A 23,764-nucleotide genomic window follows, 5' to 3' on the forward strand; every position below is an offset into this window, starting at 1 on the left:
TGGTTGACAGGCAGAAATCAGAGGCCCACAGTATTAATGCTGGAGTTCCTCAGGGGTCCAACTCTCTTCCTGATCTACATTAATGATCTTCCAAAACACATACTTAAATCATTTGAAGACACAACCATCTATAGCAACACATCAAAGGCCGTAAATGACAAAGTTCTCTCTCCTCTGATCTTGAGCACATGGTACAATGGGGAAAGAGGTGGCTGGTTACTTTTAATGCACCTAAAACAAAGCTCCTATCTTTACATCGTCGACGCTCTGATCCCTATCTGGCATCAATTGAAATGGATGGCTCTCGTCTTGGGGAGGCTCCATGTTTTGACAAGCTTCTGGGTTTGACCTTTACTACTAATCTGAAGTGGAACACTTACATCAAGTCTGTTGCCAAAGTCGCCAGGAAAATGGTGGGGAAGATATCTCACAACTGATGCAATTCTCTATCTTTATAAAAGCCAAGTACGTCCAAGAATGGAGTACTGCTGCCACATGTGGGCAGGAGCTGCTAAAAACAGTTTATCCTGCCTTGACAGAGTACAAAATAGACTTTGTGGTTTAGTGGGGGATGCCCTATTCTCTTCCCTGCAACCTCTCCCCCACAGGAGATGTTGCGAGCCTGTCATTGTTTTATCGTTATTTCCATGGCAAGTGCTCGTCTGAGCTACAATCTCTACCCCGCCCCTGCTAATCTTTCATGATAAACACCTGTCTAGCTGAAACCACTGTCAATAATTTTCCCCACTCTTTATCTGTGCCTAAATCAAAACAAATTCCATGAACAAAGTTTCTTTCTTAGAAGTGCATGCCTGTTTCCCACCTGCCTACAACTGGGATGTCTTCAAGTCCAACATAAACAAATTCCTGATGAACCGTCCCCTTAAGTAAGACACTTTTTTTTTTTTTTTTTTTATCAAATCTCCAATACTGTATTGTATGGATTACTGTACACACAATAACCCTTATCACCAAGTGGCTTCCGGGCAATGAATGAAATGACGCACACATCCACAGTTTTAACTATTGGACTTGTATTTTTTCTGGTATTCATAAACAATCTACATGATAAAATTATGTCAGAAATAAGCATAGTTGCTGATGACACCATGCTCTATAATAGATACAAGAGAAAACAAATGTATACATATCTAAGGCATTGGCAGAAACCTTAGAAATCGACCTCCAATCCATAATGGAATGAAACTGAATGGATGGTAATAGCAAATGCTACTAAGACTAAGCTTCTTTCCTATAACAATTAAAAAAAAAAAAAAAAAAACCCTTCTCAACCACCAGTAACCATGACTACTTGAGAGCTCATCGTTCAAACTCGTCAGCTTAACATTCACAGATAAGATGAAGAAATACATTGTCAATGCTGCTGTAAAGAAGGTGGCTTCCCTCTACCATGCTAGAAAATTACTCATGGAGAATTGTTGCTACATACTGGTGCATTCACCATTAGTCTTTCCTCTTTAGACAAGGTCCAAAAGGTCCTCCACTATCCATCAAGCTAATCTAACCCATGTTGCATGTTTTACAAGTACTTTAATGGAATGTGCTGATGGACATGATACATGTACCCCACTCAACAACCCTTTTACTAGCAGAAAAATCCCAACCCTTCATTGGAAAGCCTTTCAGTAATGTTTTTTTTTCCCTGGGATTATTAAACTTTGAAATTGCCTTGCTGTATTAACACGCAGAAGGTTAAGTGTAATATGAACAGATACTTCACCATCTCCTCAAATATAGACAGTTCAAATATAGACAGTCCCAAATGATAGACTCTTACATCCAAGTGGCAATATGCTTTGCTTGGAGTGAACTAAAGTAGAAAAAAAAAAAAAAAATTACATCCAATCCTTAGTTTTTTCATCTCTGAATGTTTCTAAAGACATTCATATAGAAAATTCCAGAGTGCAGAAGATACTTTTTCTTAGACAAATACATGCATACAAATAACAGTTTAATTTTTTTTAGGTTTATTCATCAAACTTATGTCAGTTTCTAGTCATGAATGGTTCTGTAAATTTCACTTGATTAACCTGCCTTTGGTTTAGCCAGCAGATCACAGATCTTCGTATCTTTCTGGAGATTTCAGGTGAAGCAGTCTTCCTGCTACTATTGCAAGGTGCTGATTTTTGCTACCATGCATATGGCCTACCTGATTGATCTCGGGTTTGACTACCTAGCTCAGAATGTGGATGTAGCCATTAGTGTTCAATTTGAAGTTTAATGTTGATTATCTCTTGAATTTCAGTGTCCCGATTGCGTCAGATAGTAATCTATGCATTTTGCATTCTCATAATTGTTTAATGTGGTTCACCATTGCAATGCATGCAAACAAGCTTGTAGTGGTAGAAATAAGAGTAGATAGATCATCCAAGAAATAGGTTAACCTTTGAAATCTTAGATACAAGGTTCCATGTTGTGTTTGTAGACCACTTAAGTCTTGAAAAAAATTAATATTACTCTAGATACAAGACCTTGTAGGTAGTAAGTAATTTGATGTCCATAGATAACCTGGCCCATGATTTTCAAGTCAATGACCAATCTACCAGAAATGACATACACACACACATATATATATATTCCAGTAGGATGGAAAGAGGAGGTTAGCTGTGTTTCTGTGGGCCTCAAAGACAGATGGACCATTGAACTCTAAGCTGATTAATGGTTTTAATTTGGTCAGGCTAGAGTTCTAATTCTAAGTCTGTAATTTGCTAATGTACAAGTTACAACCTTGAAAAACAAAACTTTGTTATTCGTTTTAAACTAGGGTTGGAGCTCTGGAGGGAAAATTCTCTTGTTACAGCAATTATCAAAACTACGACAAACTGTGACAGGTGTCAGCAGAATCACGCATTGAACAACTGTGGCTTGTGCAGTGAACACATACGAAAACAGCATTACAACAAGTTTAATAATATCTATAATAAATTAGTTTGGGGGAGGGGTCAGTTTTAATGAAGATAAGATTAACAATAAAAGTAAAGAAAACAAAAACAAAAACATTTTACAAATTTTTTTAATAAATATTTCTGTTCAATACTTTTTATATTGATTTTTTTTATATACAAGTGAACAGTGTAGCATTTTAAATTTATATTTTTGCTTAATTTTTTTCAGGCAACCAATGAAGACAGAAATTTTATTAGTACAAAAACAAAAAAAACAGAACTCATTGAGCAGCAGAAGCCAATGAAGCAGAATTGTGCGGATTGCAAGTAATTGCATGGATGGAGAAAAAGGAAAGGCAAAGAAAAAGGGAAAAGGAAAGACAAAACAATTAGAAAAGAGAAAAAAGACAAAAAAATAAAGAAATATATTGAGCACTATTTAAGTACAGAGAAGAATGGAAAGGTTTGACCAAATGAGCAGAATTTAGGACAAGATCAAGTATGATCTAAAAGAAACAATGATCTAATGAGGCAGAGAGAACATTCTTTATAAAGCAGAAAAAAGAAAAATGGCAATCTTCATATAGTTTCCGCAAGATATAACACAAAAATGGCAAGAGTATATAAAACAAAACTTGTAACTCTAAGCCGCTGCCTCTAATATTGGTTGTGTCGCCTGTTCACTTGGCGTACACGTATCTACCAGATCAACAGGTTTATGGTTTGTCTCTCTTTCTTCTTTTTCTGACGGAGGAGGAGAAGCTTCTTTGCTTATCATTGCAGCACTAGCAGCGGTTGAAGTAGACGAAGCACAGGAGGTGCCACCATCAGCATCCGCACTGGTTGGACGATTAAAAGACACGTTTTCCTTCTGATTGATACATTCAGCAGAGGCAGCTGATTCGACAACATTTTCACTGGATGCAATACTCGTCTCTTCTTTAATTTTGTCCTGACTGTTGTCATGGCTACAACTACTCGACTCTGTATCATTGGCACTTGTGGTTTCTTTTGTCTTCACATCCTGCAAAAAGAAACAAAAATATAAAAGAACATATATGAAATGAACTCATGACTTGTTGGGTCACAATTGCTATTATTTTACTAATAATTTCATTAAAAAATTCATAAACATTAACATTATATATTTATTTGTATTGGAATCCTTTGAGTGAGAGGATGAGTTGGCCAAAACAACTATGAAGATGAGAATAATAATCCGCAAATAAATAAATTGACATAGCTGTTAAAAAATTCTTACATAACTAGAAGTCTCTTTCTATATCATCATTAGAACAATTAAAACTAATTTTATTTCAAGCATTACATTCCCAGAACCAAAGTACATTTTAGTACTAGCATGGAGACCTGACGTTGTCTGGGAGTGAATATCAATGAATGTTTAACATTTCCAATACTTTTACTCTCATACAAACTGAAATCGCCCATTTTTAAAAATTCAATCAATTCATTGCCTGCTCTAGTCAGGATCCATCATGAGGAAGTTTCACATGCATCTCTGCAGTGACAGTCCGCAATACATCGTAATCTGTTATATCAAAGAACCTACTGTTGATTTTTATATGCCAGGCCTTTCTGTTTGTGCAGAAGCTTTAGCTTCTTAAATGCATTTATAATGTTTTGGTCAAAATTAGACTGTTCCTTCTTTAATTGGATTTTTTCAATTATTGAGTTTTGGAGGCATTTTGATATTTGACCTATCTAAGAACACTTAGACACATGAAGTAAATTTGTATGAAATTTAAAAAAAAAAAAAAAAAAAATTAGCCCAGTTTTGGCGTTCACACACAGACAAAGTGAATTTTATATACAAATAGAGATATATTTTGTATTAGAAAAGTATATAGGAAAAAAGTCTTATGGAAACAAACATTGATCAGGTTCAATTTAGTGCGATAATAGATTTGTATTGTTTGTGATGATGTGCTGTGGGGGAGGAGGGACTTTGATCGAGGAAGGGTTACAAAACAATTGGGTGTGATTAAACATATTGTATATTTGAGGCAATATATCAATTCACAGGAGTTAAGGGAGGATTTGGGAAATTATAACGCTATAACTTTATCTGTTATAAATGTTTATCTAGTACATTTTGTGTGCAAAAATCGATTAACTAGTGAAGGTTATATAGGCAAACGTCTGTATTTTTTTGGCATCCATCTTAAAAATGATGAACATCTTGGATTCATGAAACAACCGATCTTGCAGGTGTGAAGAGTTGTAAGTAGAGAGTATCAATGTCAGTTTTCTTGCAGGTGTCAACATTTGAAATATTTATTTCCATTTACGCTTGAATCATCTAAAATGTCAGTGACATACCTTTTCTGCTTGAGAAGTAGTTGTACTAAGATAATTCACACATACATTACATATATATAGCTGGAGGTAGTTGCCTGTCTAGCCACACTGATGAACTGTGAAACAGCGAAACAGTACTGCATGTGGATGACTATAATGCTCCTCATCTTGAGTTGAGCATATCGAGAAGTGATACACGAATTACCATTAGCGTATAAGCGATGCTCTTTGTGTAAACAAATCGAGCTTAGGTATTTCGGACAATATCAAAACATTGATAAACTCACGACTCACTCAGTAGCCGCCGAAAGCGTAGTGGTTAGGAACCTTGACTGTTGTACAGACAGTCGGGTTTCAATCCTGGCTTGAGGTAGTTGCCTGTCTAGCTGCACTGATGAGCTATGAAACAGCGAAACAGTACTGTATGTGGATGACTAATATATATATATATATATATATATATATATATATATATATATATATATATATATATATATATGTGAATAGGCAAAACCACTGAAGGCAGAAACTACAGCTGCAGAGGATAGCTATGACAACAATATCTAGCTGGAGTACGCAGTATATATATGAACATTTGAATGAAATCCAAACTCAGGCTGGAGGGAGCTAACAGCCAATTAAAATGCACATTTACCATGAGGAAAAAACTGGGTGGAGCCACATAACCCTGCTTATTTATAAAACACTTGTGCAGAGCAAATTAGTCTTCCAAGTTTGTTAACAGCCGAGCTGTGAAGTACCCCCGCTTCCTCATCATCATACACACATCATATATATAATATATATGAATAGGCAAAACTATTGAAATAGAAGCCTGTTCATGTTGACAAAACACACTGAAGTTGGAAAAGGGAGGCGAGTTAATTGAAGGCTTACACTCACAATCCAGAAAACCCAAAAACATTAATTATTATTCAAGTTTCTTGTAAATATTGGAATATATTTTTTACAGAAATACAAGAGACAAGAACTTTGTGTTTGCTGACTGTAGATTTCATGTTAAGTTTTTTTGTTTTTTTTCACCTTGTTCAGCTAGAGAAACACTTCATAACTAGAAAAATCACAGCATGGGGGTAGAGTGTGATTCTGCTGACGAAGACGAAGAATATTGATTTACCATCCTTGTTACCACAAATGACACAGTGGCAAGGATAAGGTGGTATGATTGAAAACAAAGCTCTTTATACAAATATTTTACAAGAAATCCAATGGATAAAATGATGGAAGACTTACAACAAAATATATTAAAAAATTGTGATTTTATCGGCCACAGCTTAAACTCACCTGAACCAGTGTTGAATATATCTAGTTTCGACAAGGATTAGAAGATGTATTCTTGCAATGAAAATTTATGTTAGGTGAGAAGGAAGAGAATTTAGCTGAATAAGAAATTGACATTTTAGAATCACTTACCTGAGGGTTAATAATGGGGATGGCAGATTTTTGTCTACGAACTGGGGATCGGCTAGGACTGGGCTGTTGTAAGTCTGTGGAGTAATAAGTCGTACCGCCTCGGTAAAGTTCTTGTAGGCCAGATGTCTTCAGAAAATAAATAAAAAATAAATAAAAAATACAATCAATTTATTCATTTCGATAAAAAAAGTTTGAAAAAATTAAAAAGGCTTTCTTTTTTTTTTTTTTTTTAAAGTTGAGCAGAGTTACTTAAAATTGCTAATTTGTGAACAAAATTTAGTAGTCTTTGAACTACCAAATTTTATAAATAGGTAAAAGTGTAAACAGTCTATTTGATAACAGCTTCTGATTTTGAAATCCAAAATAAACCAGCAGTGTTTATAAAAAATGAATGCAATAAAACCTTTAATTCTGAACACAGAATGAAATAGAATAGCTTTGAATTTGACAAATGGAATTGAAAAATCATGTTCACAAATGTTCAAATTGATGACCATTATTGTCCAAACAATATTGATAACAATTAAAGTACGAGTACACTTTAATGTGAGATAGAATGCTGTTTTAGAGGGGAAGTGGGGGATTAATAATTTGTCTTTATTTTTTTTTTTTTAAATAAAAGACATAAGAAAATCAAACTAGTTTTTATAAATTAATTTTTTTTTTTATTACAAATAATAAAAAAATCTTTATAATTGGAACGTTTTTTGTTCAAAATAACTTTAAATAGTTAATATTTAACAAAATTATAAAATTTAAGTGGTGAAAACCGAGGAGGGACTTTTTTCTTTTAATAATCACCACTTGTCAATTTAGATGTCAAAAGTAGAATAAACTTTTTTTTTTTTTTTACCTCTAAATAGTTTCATTAAATCCAGAGAAACACTGATGTATCGGGGGAAGGGAGGGGGCGATGATGAAATTTATCTCAATGTCATTTTACTGATACACCTCCACCCAATCAATCAGTGCAGATGTTATGAAGAATATAATTACAAATTGCCTAACACTTCTGGGTAAAAATCATAAGAATGAGAACCAGTTACCCTTGTAGATTAAATAAAAGGTTCATTTAAAATTCAATACAGATTCCAGAGTTCATCAATCTACACTAATAGGTCAGAGGTTACATTGTGAGAATAACATCCAAGCTGAGAACAGTAGTTCAAATACAAATTATCAATCTGTTGAAACATATCAAGTCTGTTTTACTGCTGTTAAGGGATACTTTGGCAATTGTCTCATCAGTAGGATGTGTGAAACCGAATAGAATTAACACTCATTGAATCATCAGTCTTTTATTGCAATAGCCAACAGAACCCTTCAACATGACAAACATTTTGAAAAGATATATACGCCAACTAATAAAAAATCGACCTCATTACTCTTTTTATTAAAATTATAACTATACATTTATTTTATCTTAGTTGTAATTTTTGATTACTTTAGTTGAAATTTATTTTTCCATTTATTGTTGATTAAACAGGATAATTGTAGTATTAATAGTATCAGTAAATAATTGTAGTATTAACAATAATAGTATCAGTTAAATAATTGTAGTATTAACAATTGTATCAGTAAATAATTGTAGTATTAACTATTAACAATAATAGTATCAGTAAATAATTGTAGTATTAACAATAATAGTATCAGTAAATAATTGTAGTATCTATATATTAATATGATAGCATGTGTGTTATTGTCGGTGTCACGCTTACATCTGGATCATTTACTGGTTATGTACTTCCATTTGTTGTAACAAATAATTTTATAAGAATTCTCAATAATTTTGGTTTCAGTTTCGATTACAGCTAATGGCACTCCAATCTATTTTTTAAAAATAATTTTATAAAGAATTCTTCATAAGTCTTGGTTTTAGCTGATGACACCTTAGTAATCTATTTTTTCATAATTTTATTAATTCTTCATAGGTTTTGGTTTCGATTATAGCTGAAGGAAGTAAAGTTTATATATAAGTTTTGGATTCGGTTTCGATTCACGCTAATGAACCCAAGTCATACAGATATTTTTTTTATTTTTGAAATCGCAACTGTATAACATATAAAAATCGATAGAACATTAATTCTATAATAATATATACAACACCTGCAAGAATTAAAATATCATATTTAAGCATATATTACGACCTGCCTATGCTTAGATCAATACTATTGCAGTATTAACAAAATAGTTACAATAATATCAGAGTATCTCCATTTACACTAAATATCTACAGAATGCCAACATCAATATATTATATATGAATCAGTCTGGGATTTCCAAAGGGGCTGCTGGATAACAATAATAGTATCAATAAATAATTGTATTGACAATAATAGTACCAATAAATAATTGTATTGACAATAATAGTACCAATAAATAATTGTATTAACAATAATAGTACCAATAAATAATTGTATTGACAATAATAGTACCAATAAATAATTGTATTGACAATTATAGAACCAATAATTGTATTAACAATAATAGTATCAATAAATAATTGTATTAACAATAAATAATTGTATTAACAATAATAGTACCAATAAATAATTGTATTGACAATAATAGTACCAATAAATAATTGTATTGACAATAATAGTATCAATAAATAATTGTATTGACAATAATAGTATCAATAAATAATTGTATTCACAATAATAGTACCAATAAATAATTTATTAACAATAATAGTACCAATAAATAATTGTATTGATAATAATAGTACCAATAAATAATTGTATTAACAATAATAGTACCAATAAATAATTGTATTAACAGTAATAGTATCAATAAATAATTGTATTAACAATAAATAATTGTATTAACAATAATAGTACCAATAAATAATTGTATTGACAATAATAGTACCAATAAATAATTGTATTGACAATAATAGTACCAATAAATAATTGTATTGACAATAATAGTATCAATAAATAATTGTATTCACAATAATAGTACCAATAAATAATTTATTAACAATAATAGTACCAATAAATAATTGTATTAACAATAATAGTACCAATAAATAATTGTATTGATAATAATAGTACCAATAAATAATTGTATTGATAATAATAGTACCAATAAATAATTGTATTGACAATAATAGTACCAATAAATAATTGTATTGACAATAATAGTATCAGTAAATAATTGTATTCACAATAATAGTACCAATAAATAATTTATTAACAATAATAGTACCAATCAATAATTGTATTGATAATAATAGTATCAGTAAATAATTGTATTAACAACAATAGTACCAATAAATAATTTATTAACAATAATAGTACCAATAAATAATTGTATTGACAATAATAGTATCAATAAATAATTGTATTCACAATAATAGTACCAATAAATAATTTATTAACAATAATAGTACCAATCAATAATTGTATTGATAATAATAGTACCAATAAAGAATTGTATTAACAATAATAGTACCAATAAATAATTGTATTCACAATAATAGTACCAATAAATAATTGTATTCACAATAATAGTACCAATAAATAATTGTATTGATAATAATAGTACCAATAAAGAATTGTATTAACAATAATAGTACCAATAAATAATTGTATTCACAATAATAGTACCAATAAATAATTGTATTGACAATAATAGTACCAATAAATAATTGTATTGACAATAATAGTATCAATAAATAATTGTATTGACAATAATAGTATCAATAAATAATTGTATTCACAATAATAGTACCAATAAATAATTTATTAACAATAATAGTACCAATAAATAATTGTATTGATAATAATAGTACCAATAAATAATTGTATTGACAATAATAGTACCAATAAATAATTGTATTGACAATAATAGTACCAATAAATAATTGTATTAACAATAATAGTACCAATAAATAATTGTATTGATAATAATAGTACCAATAAATAATTGTATTCACAATAATAGTATCAATAAATAATTGTATTCACAATAATAGTATCAATAAATAATTGTATTGATAATAATAGTATCAATAAATAATTGTATTCACAATAATAGTATCAATAAATAATTGTATTCACAATAATAGTATCAATAAATAATTGTATTGATAATAATAGTATCAATAAATAATTGTATTCACAATAATAGTATCAATAAATAATTGTATTGATAATAATAGTATCAATAAATAATTGTATTCACAATAATAGTATCAATAAATAATTGTATTCACAATAATAGTACCAATAAATAATTGTATTGACAATAATAGTACCAATAAATAATTGTATTCACAATAATAGTATCAATAAATAATTGTATTCACAATAATAGTACCAATAAATAATTTATTAACAATAATAGTACCAATAAATAATTGTATTGACAATAATAGTATCAATAAATAATTGTATTCACAATAATAGTACCAATAAATAATTGTATTGACAATAATAGTACCAATAAATAATTGTATTAACAATAATAGTACCAATAAATAATTTATTAACAATAATAGTACCAATAAATAATTGTATTGATAATAATAGTACCAATAAATAATTGTATTGACAATAATAGTATCAATAAATAATTGTATTCACAATAATAGTACCAATAAATAATTTATTAACAATAATAGTACCAATAAATAATTGTATTGACAATAATAGTACCAATAAATAATTGTATTAACAATAATAGTACCAATAAATAATTGTATTCACAATAATAGTATCAATAAATACTTGTATTTACAATAATAGTATCAATAAATACTTGTATTCACAATAGTATCAATAAATACTTGTATTCACAATAATAGTATCAATATTGTATTAACAATAATAGTACCAATAAATAATTGTATTAACAATAATAGTACAAATAAATAATTGTATTGACAATAATAGTACCAATAAATAATTGTATTAACAATAATAGTACCAATAAATAATTGTATTAACAATTAAAGTACCAATAAAGAATTGTATTAACAATCTTAGTACCAATAAATAATTGTATTGACAATAATAGTACCAATAAATAATTGTATTAACAATAATAGTACCAATAAATAATTGTATTAACAATAATAGTACCAATAAATAATTGTATTAACAATAATAGTACCAATAAATAATTGTATTGACAATAATAGTACCAATAAATAATTGTATTGACAATAATAGTATCAGTAAATAATTGTATTGACAATAATAGTATCAGTAAATAATTGTATTGACAATAATAGTATCAGTAAATAATTGTATTGACAATAATAGTATCAGTAAATAATTGTATTGACAATAATAGTATCAGTAAATAATTGTATTGACAATAATAGTACCAATAAATAATTGTATTAACAATAATAGCACCAATAAAGAATTGTATTAACAATAATAGTACCAATAAATAATTGTATTGACAATAATAGTATCAGTAAATAATTGTATTGACAATAATAGTACCAATAAATAATTGTATTGACAATAATAGTACCAATAAATAATTGTATTAACAATAATAGCACCAATAAAGAATTGTATTAACAATAATAGTACCAATAAATAATTGTATTGACAATAATAGTATCAGTAAATAATTGTATTAACAATAATAGCACCAATAAATAATTGTATTAACAATAATAGTACCAATAAATAATTGTATTGACAATAATAGTATCAGTAAATAATTGTATTGACAATAATAGTATCAGTAAATAATTGTATTGACAATAATAGTATCAGTAAATAATTGTATTGACAATAATAGTATCAGTAAATAATTGTATTGACAATAATAGTATCAGTAAATAATTGTATTGACAATAATAGTATCAGTAAATAATTGTATTGACAATAATAGTACCAATAAATAATTGTATTAACAATAATAGCACCAATAAAGAATTGTATTAACAATAATAGTACCAATAAATAATTGTATTGACAATAATAGTACCAATACATAATTGTATTAACAACAATAGTACCAATAAATAATTGTATTAACAATAATAGTACCAATAAATAATTGTATTAACAACAATAGTACCAATAAATAATTGTATTAACAACAATAGTACCAATAAAGAATTGTATTAACAACAATAGTACCAATAAAGAATTGTATTAACAACAATAGTACCAATAAATAATTGTATTAACAACAATAGTACCAATAAATAATTGTATTAACAACAATAGTACCAATAAATAATTGTATTAACAACAATAGTACCAATAAAGAATTGTATTAACAATAATAGTACCAATAAAGAATTGTATTGACAATAATAGTATCAATAAATAATTGTATTAACAATAAATAATTGTATTGACAACAATAGTACCAATAAATAATTGTATTAACAACAATAGTACCAATAAAGAATTGTATTAACAATAATAGTATCAGTAAAGAATTGTATTAACAATAATAGTATCAGTAAATAATTGTAGTCAGTTGTAAGTAACAGCTGTAAACAAAAAGTCAGTTGATAACTAAAGAATCTTAATAATTACAGGTTGCTGTGGCGGAGGTGGCGATTGATATCCTGATATTACAGGGACCTGGTATGGCCCCGGTGGTGGAGCTCCATATATCACACCGGCACCAAGATATTGAGGAGGCAACATAGCAGCAGCGGCGGCAGGAGAGGGAGCAGTAGCAATGCTCACTGGCACTGGTGGTGGACCAAACATGCGTGGCGGTGAAGGAAGACCTGGCGTGGAAACTGAAAGAAAAAAGAAAAAAAAAACATTATGTATAGCAAATTAAAACATAAAATAATTTTTATTTTATCAACACATGGTATAATAAAGCCCCCACACCCTCTAAAAAGGAGAAACAACCATAAAGTTTTAATATATACATTTTCAGCAGATTTTGTTATAACAAAAGAAATATAAATAAAAGCAGGAAATTTAGCACAATTAATTCAAACGTAAGTCATGCAATTGTTGAAAATAAAAAACTGAGAAGAAAAAATAAAAGCGTTTGATAAAATGTCCAGTGTGGTCCTTCCAATGAGAAGCTGTAAAATTATGTAGATGATCTCCTAAACTAATTAATCCGTCATTATGAATTTTGGAACACACATGTAAGCTGTATTTCGTATTTATGCAAAATTGATAAAAAGGAGGTGGAAGCCATTCATGAAAATTCAAAAACATCCAATTTAAGTGGCATAAATAAGTATTAGATATCAATAAATATTCCTTGAATTTCAGTTTCTTTGAAATGTTTTAACCTGATTTTAGATGGGGTTAATATGGATAGAACCTGCCATTTAAAATTAAAATATTTCACATTTGCATTAAATTTGATTCATCATCATTAGACACCAATTAAGGTTCACTGAATTTTAATTTAAGACTTGTATAAAAGATTTTGATAACTTCATTGTGAGAGTTTAATCTACATTTTTCATAAGCGCCGTTTTTTTTTACCTTAATTAGTTATTATAATCTATAAACTTTAGCTTTGCTGATACTTTAAAATCAATGTTTCTCCTTTTATCATTAGTAACAAGCAATGGAAAATAAAGTTATAAATAATAAAATAACTTCACTGCATCCTAAGCGACACCAATACAGGTAATAATACTATATCAAAACCTGTAAGGTCCTACAAATAGGACACCAAATTATTTCTTTTTAAAATCTATAAAAAAAACATAATAGTACTGCTGACTGCATAATTACTCTGAAGAAAGGATTAAATTCATTTATATTCATCAAATTATCTCAGAGGATCAAGGGAACCCTCTTAAAAATTGTGAAATTTGCTAAAATTCTATTTGTCAGATGGTGTACAAACTTATAAGTCTTGCAATAGTAAGCCACTAACTTATTGCCAAAAGTGTAACTTTCTTGTGAACTGCTTTGCTCCTTACTATAATGTGCAAATCTTATCTTGAATGTATAGCCTCTAGATTTCTAAAATATCAAATATGTTCGCAGTTGTATTTATAGGAGTCGATAATTCACTTTCTAAATAAAATAAGTTTTTGCTTTCAATTTATGTAATCTAACCCATTTTTAGTTATTACACAAAGTTTCAACTTAATAGTAAAATATTTAGATACCCTGGGGCTTAATGGGTTAAATTTGTTATCATAATGGATGCAGGATAGCACAAATCTGGGAGTTGGAAAATTAAATGTGATGACAAGTGATCAACAAAGTAATGAGTATTGAATTTTTGAGACGAGGATTGATTATTCATTATTATTCTTCGGACTACTATACTCATCTTGTGTTATTGCCCATAAAAACCCATGGCATAATGGATAAATTACTTGGTAAAATACAGTTGTACTGAAGAGTTCCATTCAAACTTCTGTGCAGATATCAGAGTTCAACAGAAATATTCAGAGTTCAATAAAACACACCTGAAGAAGGTTTGTTACATCAACCAAAACATTAAAAAAAAAACAAAAAAAAAAAAAAAACTGTAGTTTGAAGAATGCAAATAATACAGAATGCCTCATATTATTTACCTCCTGGTCAGCTAGCCCAGAAAATAAACCAGAGTAGCCTTGTCAATATTTCAAGGTAGGAGTAGCTCAGGCAATTATTCTGAAATTAACCCATTCTCAGAAAGAAGGTAAAGTCTGGTAGGATGGATCTTCTAGAACCAAACAGAACCATGCTTCAGCCAATTCTTCATCATCATGTACAAAATATCTAAGTTTTATGTTATCCAGATTTTTTAAATTACATTTAAGTTGCCAGATGAAACTGGTTTTATCTACCCAATTTTTATTTGTTATTGTTATACTATGTTATTTGCACTAAAGTAATGACCTTTGCTACAATTTATTTAAAAAAATTAAAAAATAAAATAATCTGGTCTGAGAGCCAAGTAATATGTAGGCATTCTTAAATAAACATCTAAAAAGAAAAATCAAAAATAGAGAATAATGTTAACTAAGTGTTATTTCCATTGATTGCATTCAATATTCATGGATTATTCACAATTACATTTTCTCATTTTTTTTTTCTTTTATAAATAAACTAGCGGGGGTGCCCGATGTTGCCTGGGTGTTTGGAGGTGTGTGTGTTTTTTTTTGAGGGAGGGGGAGAGATTTAAAAAAAAAAACAGCGAACATGACTGGCATCAACCGTGTGGTAAAAGAAAGAAAAGTTAGGTAGGTAGGATCAAACCCAGAACCTTGAGACGGAGGTGAAAAAAATCCTGACATGTTACCCGCTCGCCCACAATGGCAGAGTAACAGAAATGTGTTTTAATTTAACAATAAAAACTTAATTGACAGGTGCGTGAATTTAATGATAATGAGGTCAAACATATCCCAGTCAACTTTTGCTGCGAGGTAGTTTTTGTTTTCTTTCCAACTTTGGCTGTTTGTTTCCCCAAGATGTTGGGGAAGAGGGAGTGTATATATGTATAAATAACCTTTGCCGGACATACACAAAAAATGCATAAACTAACACATTTTGCCCTTTTATTTTATTTTTTTTTTTTTAAATAAATAAATGGTTGAATTCATACTTTTTAAATCTTGCTTCATTCTTACTAAAATCAAAGCCAAGTACACTTAAGCTAAGATATAGAACATAGCAAAAAAAAGTGTAGAATAGGAACATTTACAAAAATTTGAACTTAATGAATCGCGAACAACGCCAGATTGGTAAAGCTTGTTTAGAATTAAAAAAAAACAAAAAAAAAAAAAAAAAAAACATGCAAGAACTTATGCAAAAATAGAATACAATAAAACATTTTTTCAAAATTACTATCAATTTAAGACAAACACTGAAAAGAAAAAGAAAACATTTTTATTTTGAAAATACAAGTCATAATAAAAAAGAAAAGCTTTTAAACAAATGATTTCTGAAACTATGTTAACCAGGAGGTTCACCCTCCCAAGCTTTACCTTCTCTCAGAGAAGGGATTAGTTTATTGTTAATTGTTTTAGATGCCTTTACTGGAGAATGCCGCTGGTACTGCTCAATCCACACAACCTTGTAATTAACCTCCGACGGAGGCGATAAATACTCATATTTCATTTTGATCAAATGAAATATTGTTTAGAGCTTTGTGTCACACTTGAAATTCATACAAAGAAAATGCATTTCACTATATTTTATTTATAACATAAAAAATATTAAAATAAAAATAAAAAACTAAGTTGTACAGAGTTTTGTGCAGGAATACACATAGTTCTTCATTGACATTGAGAAAACAGTTGATGTGCCTTGATGAAGTTAAAAACTATGAAATTACCAAAATTTATTTCAATGTTGCTTTACTTATACCAGACTACCATTTATTGTTTTGGGCTCAAATCAAATTAAAAAGTTTGATCTATGTCCAAGTAACCTACATCTAAAATTTCAAGTGTTTAGACCCAAAACTGGTGGAGGAGTTTGGTAGAGTTTTCAAAGGTGAACTTTGACCCCTTGATACCTAAATTTCTTATCGAAAACCGATTAAAAAGATTCTCAAATCTCAATACCCCTTATGCCAAATCTTGAGTCTGTAGATGTATAATTGACAGAGTAGTTTGGTAGGGAAATGTACAGACACACACAGACAATTTCACTTTTATAGATATATAGATTTATGGGCTGAAGGATGTATTTAGCATGGATTGTGTGGGAGTCACACTAAATAAGGTTTTCCTCTGGTTATTTTGAATTCTTTACTTTTTGTTTTTATTTTAATCAATATATGATTTCAGAATTATAGGCCATTGAAATGAATAGTGATTAGCATTGTTTTTAAATAACCAACCCAACATCAACAACATAAGAAAAAAAAATTACATAAAATAAAAAAAATCATGAGACGAGAAGTACCAAGAATCATAATCGGCAGGGTCTCTTCTGATAGCTAACATGGGGGATTCAATGAGCATCTTGTAAATGTTAAGTTATTTAAGATAACAGCCTAAAAAAAAAATAAAATAAAAAATAAATATGGTCAGCACAAACAAAACGCAGCAAAAAATAATCAATTTATATATATAAAAGCGAAAATGTATGTATGTGTGTCTGTTTGTGTGTCTGTGGGGGGGTTTTAACAAAAACGGTCTTCTCGTGATGACGAGCGGTTCTACGCATGCGCCAGATGACATCATGACCCGATTTACTTTAAATAGTTGAAAAACTGAACAAATTTCATGTACGTCACGTTAGGTCAGTTGATTAGCATGTTGGTTCATTATCTAAACGTTTTGGGTTCGAATCGTGGTGTGAGATTTCTTTATTTATTTTTTTTTTTTTCGATTTTTTAAATTTAAATATTGAATCAGTGTTATTTAAGCCATTTTTCACGTAACATTCGTTTTTCTGTTTTTTTTTTTTTACTTCGCTTATCCACCCCCGACCACACACCCAAAAACACCCGGGTACCCACCGATTTTTAAATTTTAATATTGAAACAGGCTTATTTAAGCTATTTTTCACGTGTTCGTTTTTCTGTTTTCATCGTTCGTTTGCCTTACGTTAGTTTTTTTCTTCGATGTTTTGATTACATAATTCCAAAGTTATGCCATCAATTTTCCAGTGTTATTTTTTGGAAATATTGAGATTAAGATTGATAATTTGGACCACCGTTCTTATCTTGGACGTTATTCTTATATTTCAGCTGATGTAACCTTTGACCTTATCAAGCTTGGTAAGCTGTACAGAATTTTGAAATTTCATAAAGATACCCAAGTTTGATAAGATACCCTTGAAGATCACATCGATAGAAGCACAAGAATAACAATAAAATGAAAACAGTAATCGGAATAATTCATATTAATGATTTGACTGCATTCTCAAACAAGGGTCATATTTAAATTAAATATTGCTAATTGAATCCAAAATAGATTTTCTCATTCACAACTTAAAAAAAAAAAAAAAAATAAGATTTTAGTTTCTTTGAATACAAAAAAAAAAAGCAAAGAGTTGAGAAATGATACCCAATATTTTGTAGAAAGTAGAAACTATGAAGTCAATTTTGTCTACAATTGGATTATAGAAAGCAACTCCTATTAAGTGATTATAATTTATTACTGAAATATAATTCTTACGAGAAATGAATATAAGTGGTTGGTTCAGGTCCTTCCTGGAAATCTTGATGGAAGCTTCTCCAAGTGAACTGTATTTGACAAAAGATCCTCTCAGAGATGCACTTCAGAATTTGGGGAATTATTGATAAAAGCATTTAAAAATATTTTCTTTGAAAAAATAAAAAAAATTATCCTGAACACATTTTATATGCATTATATATCCTATATATAAAGTAAAGTTGGAATTTCCTCTATTTCTTTGATCAGTATAGATTTATAAGTATATTCAGCTTCATATGTATTTTAGTTGCTAATTGACGCATACTTCTATTTTTGATTCATTGGAACGCCCATGTCTCGCAATTGAACACAAGAAAAGTATTAATCGTCTCGCACTGTTTTTGATCTCCATGCGTCTTAAAAAAAAATCAAAAAAAAAATAAATAAAAATCAAAAAAAAGATGTCTAATATACATTTAGAAATCAACAAATGGAACAGACTGCCTTCACCAGTTGTTGGCTGCCTAGACGCTGCATCCTTTATAAAGTCATGCTTCTCAAGATTTACCAAAACTATATTGATGCCCCCCCCCCATGCATATCACAACTCGCATGCTGATTATTTCCTCGTCAATCGTGCGTTATTCTGTGAACTACACATACACTTCTGATAGACCCTGTGCACAAATTCATTACTATTTGTGGCTTGATATGCATTAATGTCTATAGACATTTTTCAGCCGATTCATTGCTTTAAAATTTATTCAGGTATTTAGAGAATTCCTTACACAACAAAAAATAAAATAAATTCTATAGAACATTGGATGAAGAAAAATATTAGTACTTTGTTTTGAGTTCGTCAAAAATATTCAACCAAGATGAGTATAATAATTTGAATAATCCAAAATATAAAAATCTACCAAAGTTACAAAACGAGAAGATTAAACAAAATATTTATATCAGTAAAAGAATTTGCCCCCCCCCCGCCAAACATTTAATTTCTTAAGTTGTATATAAAAAAATAGATTACTAACATTTTCTTCACCAATTATATAAAATATTATTCTATAATTATTTCTTAAAGTTCTAAAAAGAAAATCTTTAGGTGAGCAAAATAAATGAGTGATGCAACTGACCAATTTTTATCCATTCAGTTGTTATGAAGATGGGCCTCATGGAATTGTTAAAATTCACAATCCTTTCTGCATTTTAACCATATTTGGGAAAAATAAACTTCAGTCTTTGCCTGATTTGTTGATGTGGTCTTGAATAGGTTTCACACTCACCAGACTTTTATCTACAGGGTGGTCAAAAAGTCAGGTAACATTTTAAAGAAAAACGATATTAGCAATACACGTATATTTAAGTACCATACATTGAAATATAAAATGAAACAAACATGAAATATGTTTATTTTGTTAATTGTCGTCCATTTCTCTCTATCAATCGCTGGAAGCGATTAACCACTGATTGTGTAACACGTGTAATCATGTCAGCTGATATCCGCGCAATCTTCTCTTCAATAAATAACTTTAAAGACGCTATTGTATCAGGCTTCTTGCCATAAACGCTATCCTTTACATAGCCCCAAAGCCAGAAATCAGGAGGGGTAGTTTATATATTACACTCAAATATTTAAACAAATAATATTAAACGAATAGAGATTATAATGGATCATATTGTTTTTTCTACCTTTAACATGTTACCTGACTTTTTGACCACCCTGTATGCAGTTCTCAAATTTAATGTCTATAAGAACAATCCTCAAACTATTCATGAACTAAAAAGTTCATCACAGCACAAATAGGACCAGGGTGTCAGACTTATTTGGTTTTGCATTGCATATTCAAATATGTTGATCACTGAATTGCGATAAAACAAAAGATTGTTGGACATTCATGACAAGTAAATTATAGACAGAAGTTTATTTGTACAAAGTAAGGTTGAATGACAGAAAGAGTTGTGGATTTTATTAACAAATCCATGAATGGAAGATTAAAAATTTTTTTTTTTTTTTTTTTTTTTTTTATTACTTAAAACTGTTTGATAAGCATGTCTACAACCTTCTCAGTAAGTCCGACAAACTCCTCTCGACATTGTTCCCGTTTGGACAATAATGCTCCATCAGGGATATTTTGATAGTTTCAAGATAATTCTATAGATAAAAAATCTGGGGAGGGTGGTAATGGTCCAGTGAGTGTGAAGTACATTAGAATCATATCTATTAATAAAACAAGCCTCAAAATGAGCTTGCGTGCAATTGAACGGTGCTAAAACAAAGACCGTTGAATATTCATGAATGAAACTTATTGGACAAGTCGAGCGGAGTAAAGTTTATTTGTGGTTGAATTGCAAGAAAGATTCTGAATTTTGTTAACGACTCCATGAATGGCATTTTTTTTAGGGTGCGTCTGTGGGAGGGCACTATATATCTAGGATGTTTCAATGGGTCAGCTGACTTTTTTATGATTTTGGTTGCAATAAGAAAATTGTATAGACAAAGGCAAGTAGGAATTGACAACAACTATTGCACAACGATGACGACAACTAACAAACCACTGACACAGTAGCTATTTTCTAATCTCCTACCTGGCAGTGTGTAAGGGATAGGGGTATGGGCCTGTAACATGGTCGGCTGGAACGCTGCTCCTTCCTGATGTGTAGGTGGAACTTGATCGGGATGGAACACGTGTTGTGGGCCTTGTGTAAAATCTGGAACACAAACAGGTCATAAAAGGAACAACCAATATTGGTATTGAAATGTGGAAGGCAGATCCCAGGTGAACGAGAACCAAATGTTAGAAAGATTGCATTCAGATAGATTTGAACAGTCGACAAGCAGTTTTACTCGAATTAGCAACTGCAAAAACCAATACTTGATAAATGCGACTAATAAAATAGAAAAGGTACACATGCTATGAATACCCCCTCCCCACCCACAAGAAATTCTAATGGCAAGCAATATGCAAATAACAAAATTCACAAGGCAAAAAAGAAGTAAAATTATCAACAAATTAAGAGTTGAAAAAAAAAAAAAAAAAAAAAGAGGACATGAATAAGAGGAATGAAAATAATTCAGAACTTCTGATCATCACAAATCCTATATTATTTCAATGATTCAGACAGCTATCCTCATCTTGGTTGTTATTTTCACAATATTTTTAACACATTAACTTCTGACATTCTTCAGATATGCATATTTTTCAAGGGGGGGGGGGCGGGCAGATTATTTTTAATCAATTAAGTTATTCTTAGTTATCGCTTGTAGCAATACAAGTAATAACTAAGAATAACTTCTAACACTTCAACCTTATGACTGATGAAATTATAGTGGGGGTCTCCCTCCATGAGCAAAAAAATTTACTTTCACCATGACTAATGTTTGTGCAAAATTTTAAAAAAAGCAAGGCATGGTTATTGAGAAAATGCAAACAAACGAATGGATGAACGATTTTGAGGCAATTTTACCCTTATAATGGCTTCTAGGGGAACAACCAGAATTATCCTGCAAAATTTGTTCTGGCAAAAATTTACTTTCAATAATAATTATTAATAATAATTAATAATTGTGCAAATTTTTTTTAAAAATCTAAGTCCTTATTGAGAAAAGTGTAAACAAACGAACAGGAGTGAATTAGTTGGTTGAATCCCTTTGTCGGGTGACCAACAATCCACACTTAGTGTAATTTATTCATGTAAATTTAAGAACAAAATATGCAGTTTGAAATTCTGTATAGGTTCATAATTTCAAAAGGAAGCACCTGAAACAAATATGTGCTATTGATTGAAATGTGAAAATAACATGAAAGATGAGAATAATTGTCTGAATAATTTACATAATATAGTAAACGAAGAATTGAGAAAAAAATAAAAATAAAAAAAATAAGAATCCTATTTCTGTCTAATGTAGACTTCAGAGATTCCGATAATCACAAATCAATCCGCAGAAATGATTTGTGAATATCATTTTAATAGAAATAAGATACTTTCTTTTTGTGAAAAGAAAAAAAAAAGGACCTTGTATCCTGTAAATAATAAATTACAGCATAGAAACATTTGTAGGCAGAAAGAATACTAGTTTCAAAATTTAAAAAAAAATTACTGAATTCCCTTAAATTGATTTATGATTTAAAGTAATTTTTTCATATAATGGTGTCAATTTTGAAAACAATTTTGGAAATTTAAAATCTCATAAATTTTAGAACTAAGAATATTTGCATAAGTCAAAAAGTTTTAAATTCTAATTGAAGTTTTAAAAAAATAATGCAATGTGAGCAATAACTTTATAAAAAAAAAAATTAAAAAAAAAAAAAAAAAATCTATCCTATCATTTTCTGTTTTTCTTGGCCTTCCCCTGCTACCCATATGGTTCTAAACCCAAACACTCATCCATTCTTTCCATGTGACCAAACCAACAAAGTCTCACAATTTGCACAAACTCTCTATACTTTCTAAATTTTATTTTTATTCCAAGTCCCTAGATTATTAAGAATCATTTCTCTCCATACAACACATATCTTCATCCCTCCATGGCCCGGTTTCACTTCCATACTTAAGACTGCAGACTTACGCTTGAGAGACTCTTCCACTTAATAATGCTCTGCTGATTCGTAAAGACAAAAGTTCTCTAAACCACTCCCAATTCTATCATAACAGTACTAGATCCTCCATATGCTCTAATAGTACCACCAAAGTAACTTCTCTCAACAATCTCAATAGCCAGCCAGTGGCTGGTTGAACCGACGCCCCCACTGGAGGAAGAAGTGTCTAGGGAATATCAAATCCACAAGCAGCCCCCAGTCGTGTGTATATCCTGGTTAGGGGAGATGACAACGTTAGGTTTTTGCAGTTCTTGCAAAGAGGTGTCAATGCCCTTCTACATACAGTGCCTGGTATTCCCAAATAGTCACCCATCTGGTACTGACCAGGCTCCACGCTGCTTAACTTCAGTGATCTAACAAGAATCAGGGTATCGATGTAATTATAGCATAATCAGCTAAATAGATTTTCACCACATTAGACATTTTATCCATCTTCATTGACTTACACTTCTTGCGTGCAAAATGATTACCATCTCCAACCTTACTGG

The 23,764-nt window shown here is 29.8% G+C and overlaps 1 protein-coding gene across 4 annotated transcripts in view; it reads right to left on the bottom strand.

The window, feature by feature from the left end:
* Nucleotides 1-3,018: 3,018 nt before the first annotated feature.
* Nucleotides 3,019-23,764, bottom strand: part of LOC145241515 (uncharacterized) — a 62,787-nt gene continuing 42,041 nt past the window's right edge. For 2 of the 4 annotated variants that reach the window (XM_080104558.1, XM_080104557.1), the window contains exons 9-12: nucleotides 21,265-21,387; nucleotides 13,178-13,389; nucleotides 6,660-6,785; nucleotides 3,019-3,930 (exon numbers count right to left, since the gene is read on the bottom strand). In XM_080104558.1, the coding sequence (XP_079960684.1) occupies nucleotides 3,550-3,930; nucleotides 6,660-6,785; nucleotides 13,178-13,389; nucleotides 21,265-21,387 (842 nt within the window). In that variant the 3' untranslated portion in view covers nucleotides 3,019-3,549. The remainder of the gene's footprint in view (nucleotides 3,931-6,659; nucleotides 6,786-13,177; nucleotides 13,390-21,264; nucleotides 21,388-23,764) is intronic. The other 2 variants (XM_080104560.1, XM_080104559.1) reach the window with 1 other exon arrangement.

This window comes from Euprymna scolopes, chromosome 20, assembly GCF_053919585.1.
Source record: "Euprymna scolopes isolate OS-2025 chromosome 20, ASM5391958v1, whole genome shotgun sequence".
NCBI lineage: Eukaryota > Metazoa > Mollusca > Cephalopoda > Sepiida > Sepiolidae > Euprymna > Euprymna scolopes.